Below are 16,114 nucleotides of genomic sequence, written 5' to 3'. Positions count from 1 at the left end.
GGAAAGGAAGGTGGAAGGGGAAGGAATCCTCAAGGAAAGAAGAGTCCTCCAAAAGAGCCAGTGGAGCAGGAAGATCAAGGATGGGGAGAAGATGCCCATAGTGGGGCACTTTATGGGGAAGACCAGGAAAATTAACAAAAAAGTGGGAGGTGAGTGTGACTGACCATGGACAGCATGCACAAAGTGGTGTAAGGAATACACAGAACACATATGCCTTCAATATTAATAACTACAGATTCCTTCTGGCCTTCAAAAAGTATGAATAGCTATCCACCTTTGTTTATCCCCAAATAGGATCTATCTAAGAAGTAAAGACAATTTTAAAAATGTTTCACATAATTTGAGACACTTTCTCTAAGGACCCACAGATAAGCCAAAGTTGGGAGTTCCTTTCCCAAGAATAGAAACTAAAATGGCTAAGAGTATTGTTAATCACCTAGGCAAAAATCTCTCATAATTTGCATATAGGCAAAACCTCTTTCTCACTCCCAGCCTCGCTAAAAAGAACTCCAAGTTACCAACCAACGGTCACACCCTGTTTTCCTATGTAATGTGGCCCATTGCACATTGTGACTGGCTCAAGAGATGCGTGGGGAAGCTGCAAGTTAAACAAACTAAAAGTGTGGCTGCAAGACTGAAGGGCAAACTGGGCAAACTGCCTGTCATCCCAAGAAATCCAAACCATGTTTTCATCCCAAATTATGAACTACACATCATTTTCCTTATTAAACAAATATACCAGGAATAATCCGTCTTTCACCTCAAATTAGAAGCTACAGATTTGTTTGTGTTGAAAGTCAGATCTACCTCCTTCTATATGTGGAAAATATCCCTTGTATTGTAAGTCCTAAATAATGTGAAATGCTTATGTACAATCAAAGAATCTAAGAACAGTAGAACAATGGAACAAATTGCCTAGGGAAGTTGTGGAATCTCCTTCACTGGAGGTTTTCAAAAGAGGATGGATAGCCATCTGTCTTGGATGGTTTAGACACAATAAATCCTGCATCTTGGCAGTGGGTTAGAATAGATGACCCTTGCAATCCCTTCTAACTCTATGGTTCTACGAATGTACAGAGTATATCCTCCAAATTAGAAGATTATAAGAGATATTGTTGGTTTTCACTGTAAATAATTGTTGTACTCCAGAAGTAACAGGATTTGTCTGGTACAAGGAAGAAGAAATGTTAGAAGATATAAAAAAGGATATAACTTTTAAATATGAAAAGAAATTACTTGGGGAGGGGAGTACCCCAACTGACAGTGGGGGCAAATAATGAAATACAATCCTTGAAATGAATCAAACTTAAAAAGCCTCTGATAAGAAAAAAATTGAAGAAATTTGTTATACCCCGTCACCATCTCCTGCATACCAATGGAAACAGCAGAAAAACTAAGGATATGTCTACAGTGCAACGTAAGTCCAGAGTTAGGAGAACTCAAGTTAGCAGATCCTGCATTTGTTAGCCGTGGGCTTGAGTGTCTACACTCGTCTGCAAAGTTAAGGTTAGGAATTGCTGAACCCTGGGTCCCAAGCTGGGACTCCAGCATCTTACACTGCATTTTGCTAGCTCAATTCCAACCAGCTACACCCCTGACTTCCCAGTGCCTTCCTAAAATGTGGTCGCTGTAGCCCTTTGTTTGTGGTGCAGTGTGGGAAAACTTGACTGAACACAGGACAAAGAAAGTCAGAGCATGAGATTGTGGAACACTTTTGGCAGACTCCGAGAGCACAAGTGCAGTGAGGCTGCACCTACACTGCAAAGCAATAGGGCTTGAACCCTAGGTCCCAGCTTGACTCAGGCTCAGACCCTCCACCACTGTGGGGTCCTGGGACCCTGGGTCCAAGTCCTGGGTTAGCATGATTTATATGTAGACAGAAGGGGTTAGGCATGAACCCTGAGTTTGAACCCTGGACTTACACTGAAGCATAAATATACCCTAAACTGAAACCTGAGCACCCACTTGGCATGTGTCCCATAGAAATAAGAGGATGGGCCTCTCCAAAGAGCCCATAAACTCTAGTATATAAAACTGAGGTCACCATGTGCTCAAGAAAATTGATTGAACCCAACAAGAAGCTGCAGAATCTTAAGAGCAACTGCCGCGCAGAAAGGACTCTCCCCCATCCCAGGGTGAACAGGAAAAGAAGTGCTGAGGTTTCATTTCAAAGACTATTTCCCCTTCTATTTTTTCACATACAAATAACTAGGTTATCTTGATAAGCCTACACACACTCTAGTGAGACCTCAAGTAAGAATATATTAGTTTTTAACTCCTTTCTATGTCTAAGCAAATTGGCCTAGAGACTGAAAACAGTAACTTTAAGCAATTGTTTTTAATATTCTAAACTTGTCCACTTTCGGATCAATCTAGTCCAGGGGTCGGTAACCTTTAAGAAGTGGCATGCCAAGTCTTCATTAATTTAAGGTTTTGCATGCCAGTAATAAATTTTACATTTATAGCCCCCCCCCCCCCCCCCGATGGAACTCCAGACCAGCAGCAAGGTGAGCGGGACCAGCGGCTGGTATCCCAGGCCGGCAGCAGGCTGAGCAGGTCCGATGGCCAGGACCCCGGCTGACAAGGGGCCAGTGGCCAGAACCCCAGACCTTCAGTGGGTTGAACGGGGTGTCAGACAGAACCCCAGACCAGCAACAGCTCACCCACTGCCGGTCTGGGGTTCTGTCCACCGGCTCCTGCCAGCCGGGGTCTTGGCCACCAGTCCCACTCAGCCCGCTGCCGGCCTGGGGTTCCATTCACTCAGGCCGGCAGCAGGCTGAGCGGGGCAGGTGGCCAAGACCCCAGTTGGCAAGGGGCCGGCAACCAGAACTCCAGACCATCAGTGCCCTGAGCAGGGCCGGCAGACAGAACCCCAGACCAGCGGCAGGCTGAGCGGCTTAGCCCACTGCCGGTCTGGGGTTCTGTCTGCAGGCTCCTGCCAGCCAGGGTCCTGGCTGCGGCCCTGCTCAGCCTGCTGGGGGTTCCATTCACCCAGGCCGGCAGCAGGCTGAGCGGGGCCGGCAGCCGGGACCCCAGCTGGCAAGGGGCTGGCAGCCAGAACCCCAGACCGACAGCGGGCTGAGCGGCTTAGCCCACCGCTGGTCTGGGGTTCCGTCCACCGGCTCCTGCCAGCCAGGGTCCCGGCCGCCGGCCCCACTCAGCCTGCTGCTGGCCTGGAGTTCCGTTCACTCAGGCAGGCAGTGGGCTGAGTGGGGCCGGCAGCCGGGACTCCAGCTGGCAGCAGAGTGCCAGTAAAAATCGTCTCATGTGCCACCTTTGGCATGCATGCCGCAGGTTGCCAACCCCTGATCTAGTCAAAGAGTACTAACCACAATCTGTGCCTTAAAGACAAGTGAATCATTGAAAGTGTGATCAATGTGTTAGGAATTGAGAATTTATGATCATAAGTCAACGTAATAAAAAATCTTGGTCATTTGCATTGTTCCTTGATATAAGTCCTGAGCCTCAACTCTAGTCTATGGTAATTGCTTGCAAGACTGTACTGTGTGTGTAATACATGCCTAGAAGACTGGTATTATCTACACATGAGTTGTGAACTGTGGCTGGATACTAATGTGGTTCTGGATGAATTAATACATTGTTGGTTGGTTAAGAATAAGAAAGTGTCCTGATCTGAGAAATACTGTTCGAGTTAAAAGTTGACGGAAAAAGAACCCAGTATTAAAAGTAGCAACATTCCCTGGACTCAATAAAAAGGGGTTATTCTATTCATACTTATCCAATTGGCAAACAAAGTTTGTTAGATTTCAGCTTGAAAATCTAACTAGCAAATTCATAAACGTATTCCCCTTTCCTGCTTACAGAGGTAAGTAAATGGACAGTGGAAGGATATTATTTACTTTTTTTGAAGAGAAAGTTACTCACCTTGTGCAGTAATTGAGGTTCTTCGAGATGGCTGTCCCTGTGCATGCTCCACTTCAGTTGTCTCGGTGCCCTGCGCTTGTAATCAAATGTTTGTAGTAGCAGTGCCCTGGCTGGCCGCTCATGCGCGGCGGCCGTCTCGTGCCGCTCCAAGCAGCCACCTAGCATGCACAGCCAACCATCCCCTAGTTCCTTCTCTACCCCAGAGGATTGGCGTACAACTCTGAAGTAGAGGGGAGCAGGGGGGTAGGGAGCACCCGCAGGGACAACCATCTTGAAGAACCTCAGTTACTGCACAAGGTGAGTAATCTTCTCTTCTTTGAGAAGAAGGTGACTGTTGAGCAGTGCCCCCAGTGGAGGGGAGGAGCTTTGGAGTTGGTTTATGTATGGTGGATAGCATCAAGAGTCCAAACTGAGCGTCTGCAGTTGATTGTTGTTCTAAAGCGTAGTGTTTAGTAAAGGTATGGGCTGATGCCCAGGTAGCTGCTTTGCAAATGTCCACGATGGGCACATTGTTGAGAAAGGCCACAGATGTCAATATTGCTCTGGTGGAGTTTGTGCATACTCCAGGGGGAGCTGTCAGATTGTGGTTTTGGTAACACAACTGGATACATGTCAATATAGATTTTGATAGTCTTTGTCTGGATATAGTTTGACCCTTTGATCATTCTGTTGTGGAGAAAAAGAGTCTGGATGATTTTCTAAATGTTTTTGTTTTTTCTATATTGAAAGCTAGAGCTCTGTGAACATCTAACGTGTGAAGGGAGGCCTCCCTGCTGTCAGTGTGTGGTTTCAGGAAGAATACAGGTAAGTAAATGGGATGATTTAAATGGAACGTTGATATGACCTTGGATATGAATTTAGGGTGTGGTCACAGAATTAATTTATCTTTGAGGAATGCTGTGTAAGGTGGTGTGCCATTAGGGTACCTAGTTCTCCCACCCTTCTTGCTGATGTGATGGCTACTAGGAAGGGCACCTCCATAGATAAGTGTAACAATGAACAGGTTGCAAGGGGTTCAAACAGTTTCCTCATGAGAATGCGGAGAACAAGGCTGAGGTCCCACTTAGGAGTCAGGTCTCTTAGTGTGGGATAGGTGTTATCTATACCTTTAAGGAAGCATTTAGTCAATGGATTAGCAAATATGGTGAAATCGTCCACCTTGGTGTAGAAGGAGGTGATGGTAGCCAAATGTACTCTGAGTGAGCTGGTGGATAACCCAGATTTTTTAAGTGCCAGTATATAATCGAGGATACGGGGTAATGGGGCCGACTGTGGAATAATATGGTTGTCTTGGCACCAAGTACAGAATCGGTTCCATTTATGCGTATACATCTTTCTTGTAGTTAGTCTGTGGCTGTTCAGTAGTATGTCTTGTACTTCAGTAGAACATTCCCTCTCGAGCCCTTTCATCCATGGAGTAACCAGGCCTTGAGGTGGAGTACGGCAACGTTGGGGTGACGGATACATCCCACATCCTGTGTCAGCAGATGAGGCACTAGGGGAAGGGTTCATGGTGGTTTCACTGCTATCTGTTTCAGTTAGGGAAATCATGTTTGTCTGTCCCATATTGGTGCAATGAGAATGACCCTGGATTTGTTTTGCCTAATCTTGTGAAGGACACAACTCAGCAATGGGATTGGAGAGAAGACATACAAAGTAGAGCTTCCCATTTCAGAAGGAAGGTGTCGCCCCGGGAGTTGTGCCCCAGTCTGGCCTGGGAGCAGTACTGTGGACACTTGGCATTGTGGGCAGTAGCAAATAGGTCTATTGTGGGGAATCCCCATTGTCTGAATACGGCTTTGAGGATTCCGGGAAGCATCTCCCACTCATGGGTTTGGAAGAAGTCTCTGCTTAGTTGATCCGCTGTTGCGTTCTGGCATCCGGGCAAATAGGATGCCAGAAAATGTATGTTGCTGGTGATGCACCATTGCCAGAGCCAAACTGCTTCTGAACAGAGGGGATAAGATCGAGTCCGCCTTGGCAGTTTATATAGTACATAGTTGCTAGATTGTCAGTGAGAATCTTGACAGTCTTGTTGTGTATTAGAGGAAGAAAGTGCTGGCAAGCATTCTGGACTGCCCTTAACTCCAGTAAGTTTATGTGGGGATTGGATTCCGCTACTGACCAGCGACCCTGGATGGTATTGTCATGTAAGTGTGCCCTCCAACCCAGGAGGGAAGCTTCTGTGGTGATTGTCATAGATGGAGCTTTTTGTAGGAAGGGGACACCTGAGCATGTCCACCATGTGAGCAAGTCCTTCATTCTGCGGGACATTGTGAGACATCTGTTGAGGGAGTGTCTGGGCAGAATATAGACCATGCAGAGCCAGGCCTGTAAACATCTCATGTGGAGCCTGGCATATTTTACAACAAATGTTGTAGTCATCATGTGCCCCAAAAGTTTTAAGAACGTTCTGGTGGATGTTTGTGGGCTTCCCCTCACTGTTGTAATCAGATTAGTTGAGGTGAGGAAGCGTTGTTGGGGTAATCTTGCTGTCACGTTGAGACAGTCAAGATGTGCCCCTATAAACATCTACTGTTGTGTAGGTATCAGGGTGGACATCTGAAGATTTATTTGTAAGCCCAGGACTGTAAAAAGGGTTATTGTCATGTGAGTGGTGCTCGTTGCTGTCTGTTGTGTTGGTGCCTTTAGAAGGCAGTCATCTAAATATGGAAAGATCATCACTCCCTGCTGGGAAGGTGAGCAGCCACAATGGCGAGAACTTTGGAAAACAACCTTGGGGCGGTGGACAGGCCAAAAGAAAGCACTCTTATCGGAAATGTTGTTTCCCTAGGGTGAAGTACAGGAATCATCTGTGTGCCAGGTGGATGGTAACATGAAAGTAAGAGTCTTGTAGGTCGAGGGCCAAGAGCCAATCTCCTTTCTCCAATGCCAGAATTATTGTGGATGGAGTCATCATTTTGAAACACTGTGTTCTCACAAACTTGTTGAGTTTCCATAAATCCAGGATGGAACTCCACCCTCCAGTTTTTTTTCTGAGTGAGAAAATAATGGGAATAAAACCCTCTCCCACTGTGTTGAACTGTCACAGGTTCCACGGAACTTAATTGTAAGAGGTGATTTATTTCCTGTTGTAGCAGGTGCTCATGAGAGGGGTCCCTGAGGAGGGACAGGGAAGGGGAATGGGCAGGTGGGATAGAAATAAAGGGGATGGAGTAACCCTGCTGGATAATTTCCAGAACCCATTTGTCTGTAGTGCTGGTCTTATAGACTGGGTAATATGTTAGCAGTCGTTCTCCACATGGGCTGGAGATAAGATGTAAATCTGGAATTAGGGAATGTGGGGTTCTCGTATCCTCAACCAATACTTCAAAATGTTTGCCTGGAAGTAGATGGTCAGGCGTAGATGGCTGATCTTGGAGCTGCCGGCATTGGTCATAGTGTCGTTGGGGTTGAGCATATGGAGCAGTGCGGAATTGTGGCTTGTAAATTCTGCCCTGTTTCTGTTTATTTGGAGCGACATAAATTCCAAGTGTCTTCAAGGTTGCCTGGCAGTCCTTTAAGGTGTGTAATGGCGCGTCGGTATTGTCCGCAAACAGTTTTTGGCCTCCAAAAGGTAAGTCATCAACTGTGGCTTGAACTTTCCTTGGAAACCGGGACAGATGTAGCCAGGAAGTGCGACGCATGACGACGGATGTAGCTACTGAACGTGCTGCCGTACCTGCAGAATCAAGAGAAGGCTCAAAGGCTGTTCTGGCGATGAGGGAACTCTCCATGATGTTAGCCTTATATTGTTCTCATTTGTCATCTGGAAGCTGTTCAATAAAAGCTGACATTTGAGAGAACAGGTTTCGTGTATATTTGGCCATTTAGGCCAAGTAGTTGGCTATACGGAATTGGAGGGTAGCTGATCAGTAGGCTTTCTGCCTGAAAAGGTCTAGCCTTTTCCAGACCTTGTCACAAGGGGTGGTTCTAGATTGATGTTGCTTTCCCCTTTGATTAACCACTTCTACCACCAATGAGTTTGGGGTGGGGGTGGTGAATAAAAACTCAGTTCCTTTTGTAGGGACATACTACTTCTTGTCAGATCTTTTACAAAAAGGTGGGGCTGTGGCAGGTGTCTGACAGATTATTTTTGTCAGATCCATTATGGCTTCATTAATAGGCAATGCAATCTTTGCTGATGGGGATGCCTGAAGTATGAGTTTTTGCTGGGTCTCTGGTAGCTCTGCTAGTGAGATGTCTAGGGATTCAGCTACTCGTTTGAAGAGCTCCTGGAAGGATTTGAAATCATCCCCCGAGGTAGGGAGTGGTGGAATTATTGTTTTGTCTGGCGATGAAGATGAAATGTGGGTGGGTGGAAGGGTATCACCCTCAGGCGCATCTTCAGGTTCCTCTACCTCCTCATCCAGCGCTTCTGAAGGAGCTGGTGCAGGAGGTGAAGGGGAGCAAGTTGTTCTGGATCTAAGTGGGTTGGGGGGGCCTGTGGTTCTGAGCCCTATATAATGCCCATGGGTCCCAGTATGCCGAGTTGGGTGGAAACGCCATGGGAGGCAGTACCAATGGTGGAGGCTGCCAGCCTTCTGCATCTGTAGACATGCAGTGCTGAGAGGGTCCTGGTTTAGGTGAGGAATGGTGCAGGGTGTAGATCCCTGCCTCATCCTCTTCGTCCTCATCGCTGAAGAGAGGAGGAGCTGAGCCAAAGGGAGTAGCAACCACGCTTGGTCCCGGTCTGGCTGGGGTGCCGTCGGTGCTGAATAGCAGAGTCCCAGGTGTTGAGGTAATGTTGGAGACCCCAAGGTATGGCCACTAGTTAAGTTGGGGGGATAAAAAGCCATAAAAGTCAAAAAAGTCTCCCTGCTGAAGGCCTAAGGGCTTCTTCTCAACCCCCCCCTTAATAAAATTCAGGCCTAGCTAGTTTAAATAAGCTCTTTTGCTTTTAAAACAATGTTGCAGTCGCAAATAATGCCTCATAGTGTAAGGTTTGCTGACGCCAAGCTAAAGATAATAAGAGAGACAGTTACAAGGCCAGACAAAATGGGCTAGTTGTTTAAGTTGCTAAAAATGCTTGTTAAAAGTTGCAAAAAATAAACATTGTTGTAACCCATATAAAAAAGCAAAGTATTTATATAAAGTTTTAATTAGCTAATGTGTAGTGCAGTAGCATTAAAAAACATAAAAGTGTGTATAATAACCTGCTCTAAGGTGCAGGATTTGAAATTCTATTCTCCCTGTACCTTGTTTGCAGCTGCAAATAAACTTTTCAGCTTCTCCACCCCGTTGTGATTATTGAGTGAAGCACACCGGGTAACAAACCCCCCCTTGCTGTTGTTTTGCCTCTCGGCACTGGGTGCCAGCAACAGTAACAAGGAGATCTCCCTGTTTGATTAATTGCTGTGTCACCGGGAGAATCAGCACCAAGGACAGCAGCATGCTCTGGCTGGGAATCAGGGTGAAAGCGGCAGGAAATCTCAGGACTGCATATTCCCAGTGCCTCATGGTCCAGTGCTTTCGGTGCCTTTGGTACCGGGGTAGATTTTTACTTCAGAGATCGCTTTTTTGGAGGCGAATCTCACTGTGGCGAAGAATGAGACCACTTTTTTGTGCCCTTTTTAGGAGAAAACTCCTAGTAGTCACTTTGGAGGTAGAGCCCCTGTCAGACGCTGCCACTGGTGACCGTTGGCCAGGAGACATCCTGGACTTGGGGTCAGAGGCTGGTTTGAGGGATTTCTCCATCATCAGGAGTTTTAATTGGAGATCCCTGACCTTCCTCGTCCTAACGGTCAGTTTTTTGCAGTGGGGACATTTCTGAGCAATGTGTGTCTCCCCTAAGCACTGGACATACTACACGTGGCCATCAGAGACCGGAACAGAGAGTCTGCAGGTCAGGCAGCATTTAAAGCCAAGAGAGCTGGGCATACCTGAAGGAACATTAGTTTTGAAGAAGAAATAGGAATAATCCCATTCTGTCCCTCTTCTGTTTTTCACGGGGAAGGCAGACAACTAGTAATTTTTTTCATAAGATAAACAAGAAATAGGAAAAATAAAGGAATAAGAGGTTACTAGCTGGGGGGGACACAAAATAATATCTAAAGTTATAAGGGGCGCTGCAGTCGCTCCAACTCAAGCCAAAGGCGGTAGAGAAGGAACTGAGGGACGGTTGGCTGCACATGCTTGGTAGCCACTTGGAGCGGCGTGAAACAGCTGCCGCGCATGTGTGGCCAACCGGGGCACTATTACTACAAATCTCTGATTACAAGCGCAAGGCACCAAGACCCCTTACGTGGAGCATCCACAGGGACACTCCTCGAAGAACAAAGTCTAATTATCTCTAAATTCACTATTTAATTTCACTATTTCTGGCAAACTCTCTAGTCAGACAATATTGCAAAATTTGCCTCTTGCCAGTTAACGTTTTTACTCCCTTCTTCTAACCCCCATCTGAAATCCTAATTCAGACCTCACCACTAAACAAGTGTGACTTACTTGCTCTAAGGTTCTAACTTCCCTTCTGAAATTAGCTAATTAACAGCTTACAATATATCTGCAACTACTGTAATTACGTTAGTATTTACTTCAGTAGGAAATTTTAATAAGAAACACTGCTGACTTGCAAGGACATAGTCAACTTATCAATCTTTTCATTCCTATGTCATTTTGAAAGGTTGACTGCATGTAATGGTACTGTTTAAAAAGTAAAAGTAAGTAATAGGTTCTGTTATTATCTACATATCTTTTTTTCCCAAACTGCATTGTAAAAGGCTTCTGCTGACTTAAACCATTTTCATAGCAGAATTACTCTCATGAATAATAATAATTAGGCAGATTTCCTCAAATCTATCAGCAGCTCTAACAATATATCAAGAGAATACCAAAAAATGTAGGGATGTAACAGAATTAGTAGAACATAAAACCAGTGGATAGAGGGCCTGATTCTACTCTCACTGAAGCAAACAGGAAAGCCCCTACTGAATTAATGGTGCAGGATGATACCCAGAATGCCCAATCCAATGTCTCTTAAAAGCAACATAAAGATTTATTTGACTTTAATAGGCAATGGAGCAGGCCCATATTCAGCAAGACAAGTACAATAAAAGGCAATATGACCACACTGTGATCCCTTACTCCTAATAATAAGCAGATACTCTGAAGAGTTCTGACTTTGATTTCAGTGGGATGACTCAAACAAGAAACTGCTCACCAGTGGGAGTAACGAGTTCACAGTCTGGCACAAAGTCTTTATGGCTGAAAAGCAATAGAAAACAAAATTCACTGTTTCCTAAAATGTACTGTACCTAATGAGACTTATTACACACACAAAAAAACAGTTGCACTGCTTCAAAAAAATTGTTGGATGTTTTCACAAATGCATCAACTGTGCTGAAACTTAATCCTGTTCCTTTGAAGTTATCCTTTCTCTACAGGTGTACTATTCAATTCAGATCATGTTCTCTTTCATTAGAATCAAAGTCCAACAGAATATTTAGAAAACCAACTTCAAAATAACAGAAGGAAAACAGAACTGAAAAGAGAAACTTGGCTCATATATATATATATATATATATATGTGAACCTCTCCTGATACAACCTGATATATGAACCTCTCCTACATCCAGCCGCACAATTCAAGCACTAACTGGATATTTGATCCTAATGTGGCTGTGATAATCTCGAATGTCCTGAAATGCTACAATTCACCATGAGTTTACACATTTCCTTTCCCCACCCCTCCAGACAAATTCTTAAGCTCATTATTGCTATTAACAATTTTAGCATCTGGCTTTTAAACAGATACCAGTATTAGATCTACTATGTTAATCTGAAATCAGTAGGACATATTTATTTTACCTCCAAAAGAGATTCCTCTAGTTTAGCTAATTGTATCTTCTTCTCCTCTTCTTGTTGCAAGAGTTTTGTCTTCTGGTCTTCCAAATCTGGTTTTTCGTGCTGGATAGTTAAAGCTAAAAGCTAAGAGGAAAGCAACATATTCAACAAGAAGGAAAATACTAACCTCAGTAACATATGTGCTTCAATTTTGGCCATGTACATTACCCAACATTTTTAACAACACTTAAAAACTTAAACACTAGACTCTGTAAGTCCAGTATCGTAGCCCTTGTGTATGCAAAATACAGTGATGATAAATGGAGTACATTATGAGAACAGGGGAAAGCATGGGCTTCAAAGACTACATCTACACTCCAAGCTAGGGGCCTGCTTCCCAGCTCGTGTAGACTTACTCGTGCTAGCTCTCTGATTTAGCAAGCTAAAAATAATAGTGTAACTACCGATGCACAGGGAGCAGTGGCAAGGGCTAGCCAGATGAAGCACAAATGCACCAGAATACCATAGGTACATATTTGTGGTGACTAGTCCATACCACTGCTGCTGCTCCTTGTGCTACTGCAACTGCACTACTATTTTTACTATGCTAGCTCAGATGAGAGCTAGCACAGGTATGTTTATCTGCGCTGGGGAGCACCCACCTAGCTCATAACATAGACATAACCAACAAGTAGATCCAATAAGAAATAATGGTAATTTCTTGCCTGTTTATTTGGCTTCTTCCAGCAACTTTATGCTAACTCAAACAGCCCTCCTACCAATGCTGCTCAGCTGTTTTCCTGTTTTCAGCAGGCAGAGATGAGTTGTATGTCTGGTTAAGCTAGACATTTAGTGTTTTATCTTTTTCTCCAATGTCAAATTTTATGTTCGTTAGTTTTGAATAAACTAGCTTCCCAATGAGTAATGTTTTGAAATGATGAGGGGTTTTGTTTTCTAATTCCTCGTTTTTCTAGTGGCCCTCTATTTGTCCCACTTCTCTCTAAATGTCATAGACCAAACTCTCAGCAGCTCCCAGCAATTTGGTGGAAGACCTAACACATTCAGCCTTTAGATTTCATGGACCTCTGCTTCACCACAAGGCAAAGTATTTTGAGACTGGGAGTACAGTTTGGCAAGGATAGAAGTCTGGAGAACTGTTTTGCTAAAATTTCAAAAGCACCATGAATGCGCTTACAAATGTAACTAATAATTTAGGGCTTAATCTGACTCAGTTAAAGTCAATGGAGAACTTCTACTTATTTCAGTAGGTGTAAGATGGATGAAGACTGTTACACCTGCCAGTCTATGATTTGATTGTAAGGTACATAAAAAAAAGAGCTACAATTTTAATTTAATTATTTTAATAATGATTTTATTGTTTAAACTTTTTTGATGCATTATAACCTCCTAGTCCCTACAACAGATCGGAGATTGCAGCTATATTCTGTCAATGGGGGCCTCTGCCAGGTCTGTGTTGTCAGAAGTCAAGGTGTTTCCAGAGATGAATGCAGCCCAATGTCTATTAATTTATTATCATTATTTTATTATAAGAAATGTTAAATGCCTACCTGTCCTCTTAAACCACTTCTTGTTGTAGTAAAGTTAACTTCAGTAATAATAGAAGCTGCATCAGGTGGAATAAAGGGATTTGGGTTTCGCGTTGACAGAAATAGGCGGAATTCTTCATTATAGTCAATAATTTTGTCACCTATTTGTACAGCATATCGTGGTCCTATTAAAAATACATACAAATTATCCTAAGTTTGATAAGGAAATTCCAGAATTGTCTGAAAATAAATACCCACCATGTGAAAAAACCTGAGAACCAAATTTTAGGTTTAGTTTAAAGGAAATAGTCTTATAAAACTAACAAAACCATGTTAATAAATATTATAAAAAATAAATTAAAAGATTTTTATGAGATTAGCTTTCCCCTATATTGTTGGAAACAAAAATACAGCAGCATTGTAGAAGTGCATTAGAACCAGATACTAAAAAGACTCAGACCAGTCTGCTTTAATTATCCAAATACAAAAAAGTAAATGAAAAAGCATAAATGGCAAAAAAATTACATTAGAGGTAAAGTAATAATAATAATAGTCAGAGCCTCAGCCAGGTTAAATCTTCTTTGAATTGCTGCGAGTGATGCAAAGTGTACTTAAAATCATTCCAAGTTGCACAGCTGAGGATTCTTCCTACAAGAGAGGAATCCTCTGGTGGTTTATATTCACTGACTCCCCAGCCCAGAAAGGAGGCATTTGGGACACATGGGAGGGTAGGTGGGGGCATAACATGGGCACTTTGCCTATCTTGGGCCCCTGAAATGCTCACAGCTGATGTAAATTAGAGCAGCCCTAAGGCTACTGTAACTTGTTCTAGGGGTCATTCTCCTCTCCCTTCCCACCCACCCCCTCCCCGTCCCGCCCCACATCTGACCCAGGATCCCTTCCTTTCTTCCTCTGGTGCTGAAGCCACGTTCAAAACATCTGAGGACTGACTCCTACAATTTGAGGCACATTACTTGTAATAGTACTGAGATATGCACCATTCTAGAAATGCACAGCAGGTATAAACCCAGCTTAATTGGCTAGTTAAAATGGGTTAATACTCATTTTGTGTTTCTGGGAGTGGTGGAAAGCAATAGGATTTTACCAGTGAACCTGGCCACATTGTCTGTGGAAAGTCTTCGGGCGAAACCTATTGGCGCTGTGTAATATTAGTAGTTCCAATATGATTTCTACCACTCTCTGTTGTAGGTTTATGTAAAAATGCACAGTTTGAAACTAAAGATGCTGTGTACCAAATTATCAGACTATGAAGGTAAGAAGTATTCCATTAATCACTACAGGTGGTTTTTTCACGAAATATATTCAGTTTAAACACAATGTGCAAGAAACAGTTAATTAACGCAGCTGTAAATGTACATTACTGAAATCTCTGTCTATACCTATAACAATCAGAAGGTTCCTGATATGAGATCCAATTGTGGACCAGCCTAATGTGGCCACCCAGAGAAAAGAGGGGATATAAGGCTTATCACTATCTCACTGGTTAGCCTACAGACCACTACTTTGGATGTGGGGAGAAAGCAGATGTAGCGTGACTTCTACTTTCCCTCAGAAGCAGGTGAATAAGGAGAGGGCAGAGTGGGGGCAAAGACTTGATTTTGCCATGAAATGTACAAATCAGCGGATTTGGCAGGGTGCATGGGAAGGGAAACAATCTACATCTGGTAAAGGGATTGCACAAATTATTGCCTTCTGGAAGCAACAGAGGAGCGGAGAAGAAATTGCAATGGGACAGTACACTCAGGTACCTCTGTATTTTCAGGGGTAGAAGAAAAGAGTCAAAGTAGCCCTAAATAGGAATCTGTTACTAGATTGCTGTTGGTGAAGGCTGTGTTTAGATTCTTCACCAGAGACCAACATATCTTTCAGGCCTCTGTTGTAAAAATGTCCAATCAAAAATAGTATCTGTAATAGTACAAGTACAAAGTAACTGCAATATATCAAACCCCTTTTTTTTTATTAACAAGTCAAGAAAAGTTGTAAATCATTCTTTTAAACTGACTCAAAACAAAGCGCTATAAGAACAGCCATACTGGGTCAGACCAAAGGTCCATTTAGCCCAGAATTCTGTATTCCGACGGTGGCCAATGGCAGATGCCCAGAGGGAATGAACAGAACAGGTAATCATCAAGTGATCCATCCCATTGCCCATTCCCAGCTTCTGGCAAATAGAGGCTAGGGACACCACTCCTGCCCATCCTGGCTAAAAGCCATGGATGGACCTATCCTCCATTAATTTATCTAGTTCTTTTTTGAACCCTGTGATAGTCTTGGCCTTCACAACATCCTCTGGCAAAGAATTCCTCAGGTTGACTGGGCATTGTGTGATGAAATACTTCCTTTTGTTTCTTTTAAACCTGATGCCTATTCATTTCATTTGGTGACCCCTAGTTCTTGTGTTATGAGAGGGAGTAAATAACATTTCCTTATGTGCTTTCTCCACAACAGTCATGATTTTATAGACCTCTATCATATCCCCCCTTAATCGTCCAATCCTATTAATCTCTCCTAATACAGAAGCTGTTACATACCCCTAATCAGTTTTGTTGCCCTTTTCTGAACCTTTTCTAATCCCAATATATCTTTTCTGAGATGGGATGACCACATCTGCACGCAGTATTCAAGATGTGGGCATACCATGGATTTATATAGAGGGAATATGATATTTTCTGTCTTTTTATCTATCCCTTTCTTAATGATTCCCAATATTCTGTTAGCCTTTTTGACTGCTGCTGCACATTGAGTGGATGTTTACAGAGAACTATGCACAATGACTCCAAGATCTCTCTCTTGAGTGGTAACAGCTAATTTAGACCCTATCATTTTATATTTATAGTTGGGATTATGTTTTCCAATGTGCATTACTTTGCATTTTT

At 43.4% G+C, this 16,114-nt stretch overlaps 1 protein-coding gene across 1 annotated transcript in view; it reads right to left on the bottom strand.

Moving 5' to 3' along the window:
• Window positions 1–16,114, bottom strand: part of DYNC2H1 (dynein cytoplasmic 2 heavy chain 1) — a 393,773-nt gene that overhangs the window by 215,493 nt on the left and 162,166 nt on the right. Inside the window, exons 66-67 of the mRNA XM_084624374.1 lie at window positions 13,239–13,402; window positions 11,695–11,814 (exon numbers count right to left, since the gene is read on the bottom strand). Of these exons, the coding sequence (XP_084480500.1) occupies window positions 11,695–11,814; window positions 13,239–13,402 (284 nt within the window). The remainder of the gene's footprint in view (window positions 1–11,694; window positions 11,815–13,238; window positions 13,403–16,114) is intronic.

Source organism: Lepidochelys olivacea, assembly GCF_965140295.1.
Source record: "Lepidochelys olivacea isolate rLepOli2 genome assembly, chromosome: 1".
Classification (NCBI taxonomy): Eukaryota; Metazoa; Chordata; order Testudines; family Cheloniidae; genus Lepidochelys; species Lepidochelys olivacea.
This window is presented reverse-complemented; position numbering and strand designations above follow the sequence as displayed.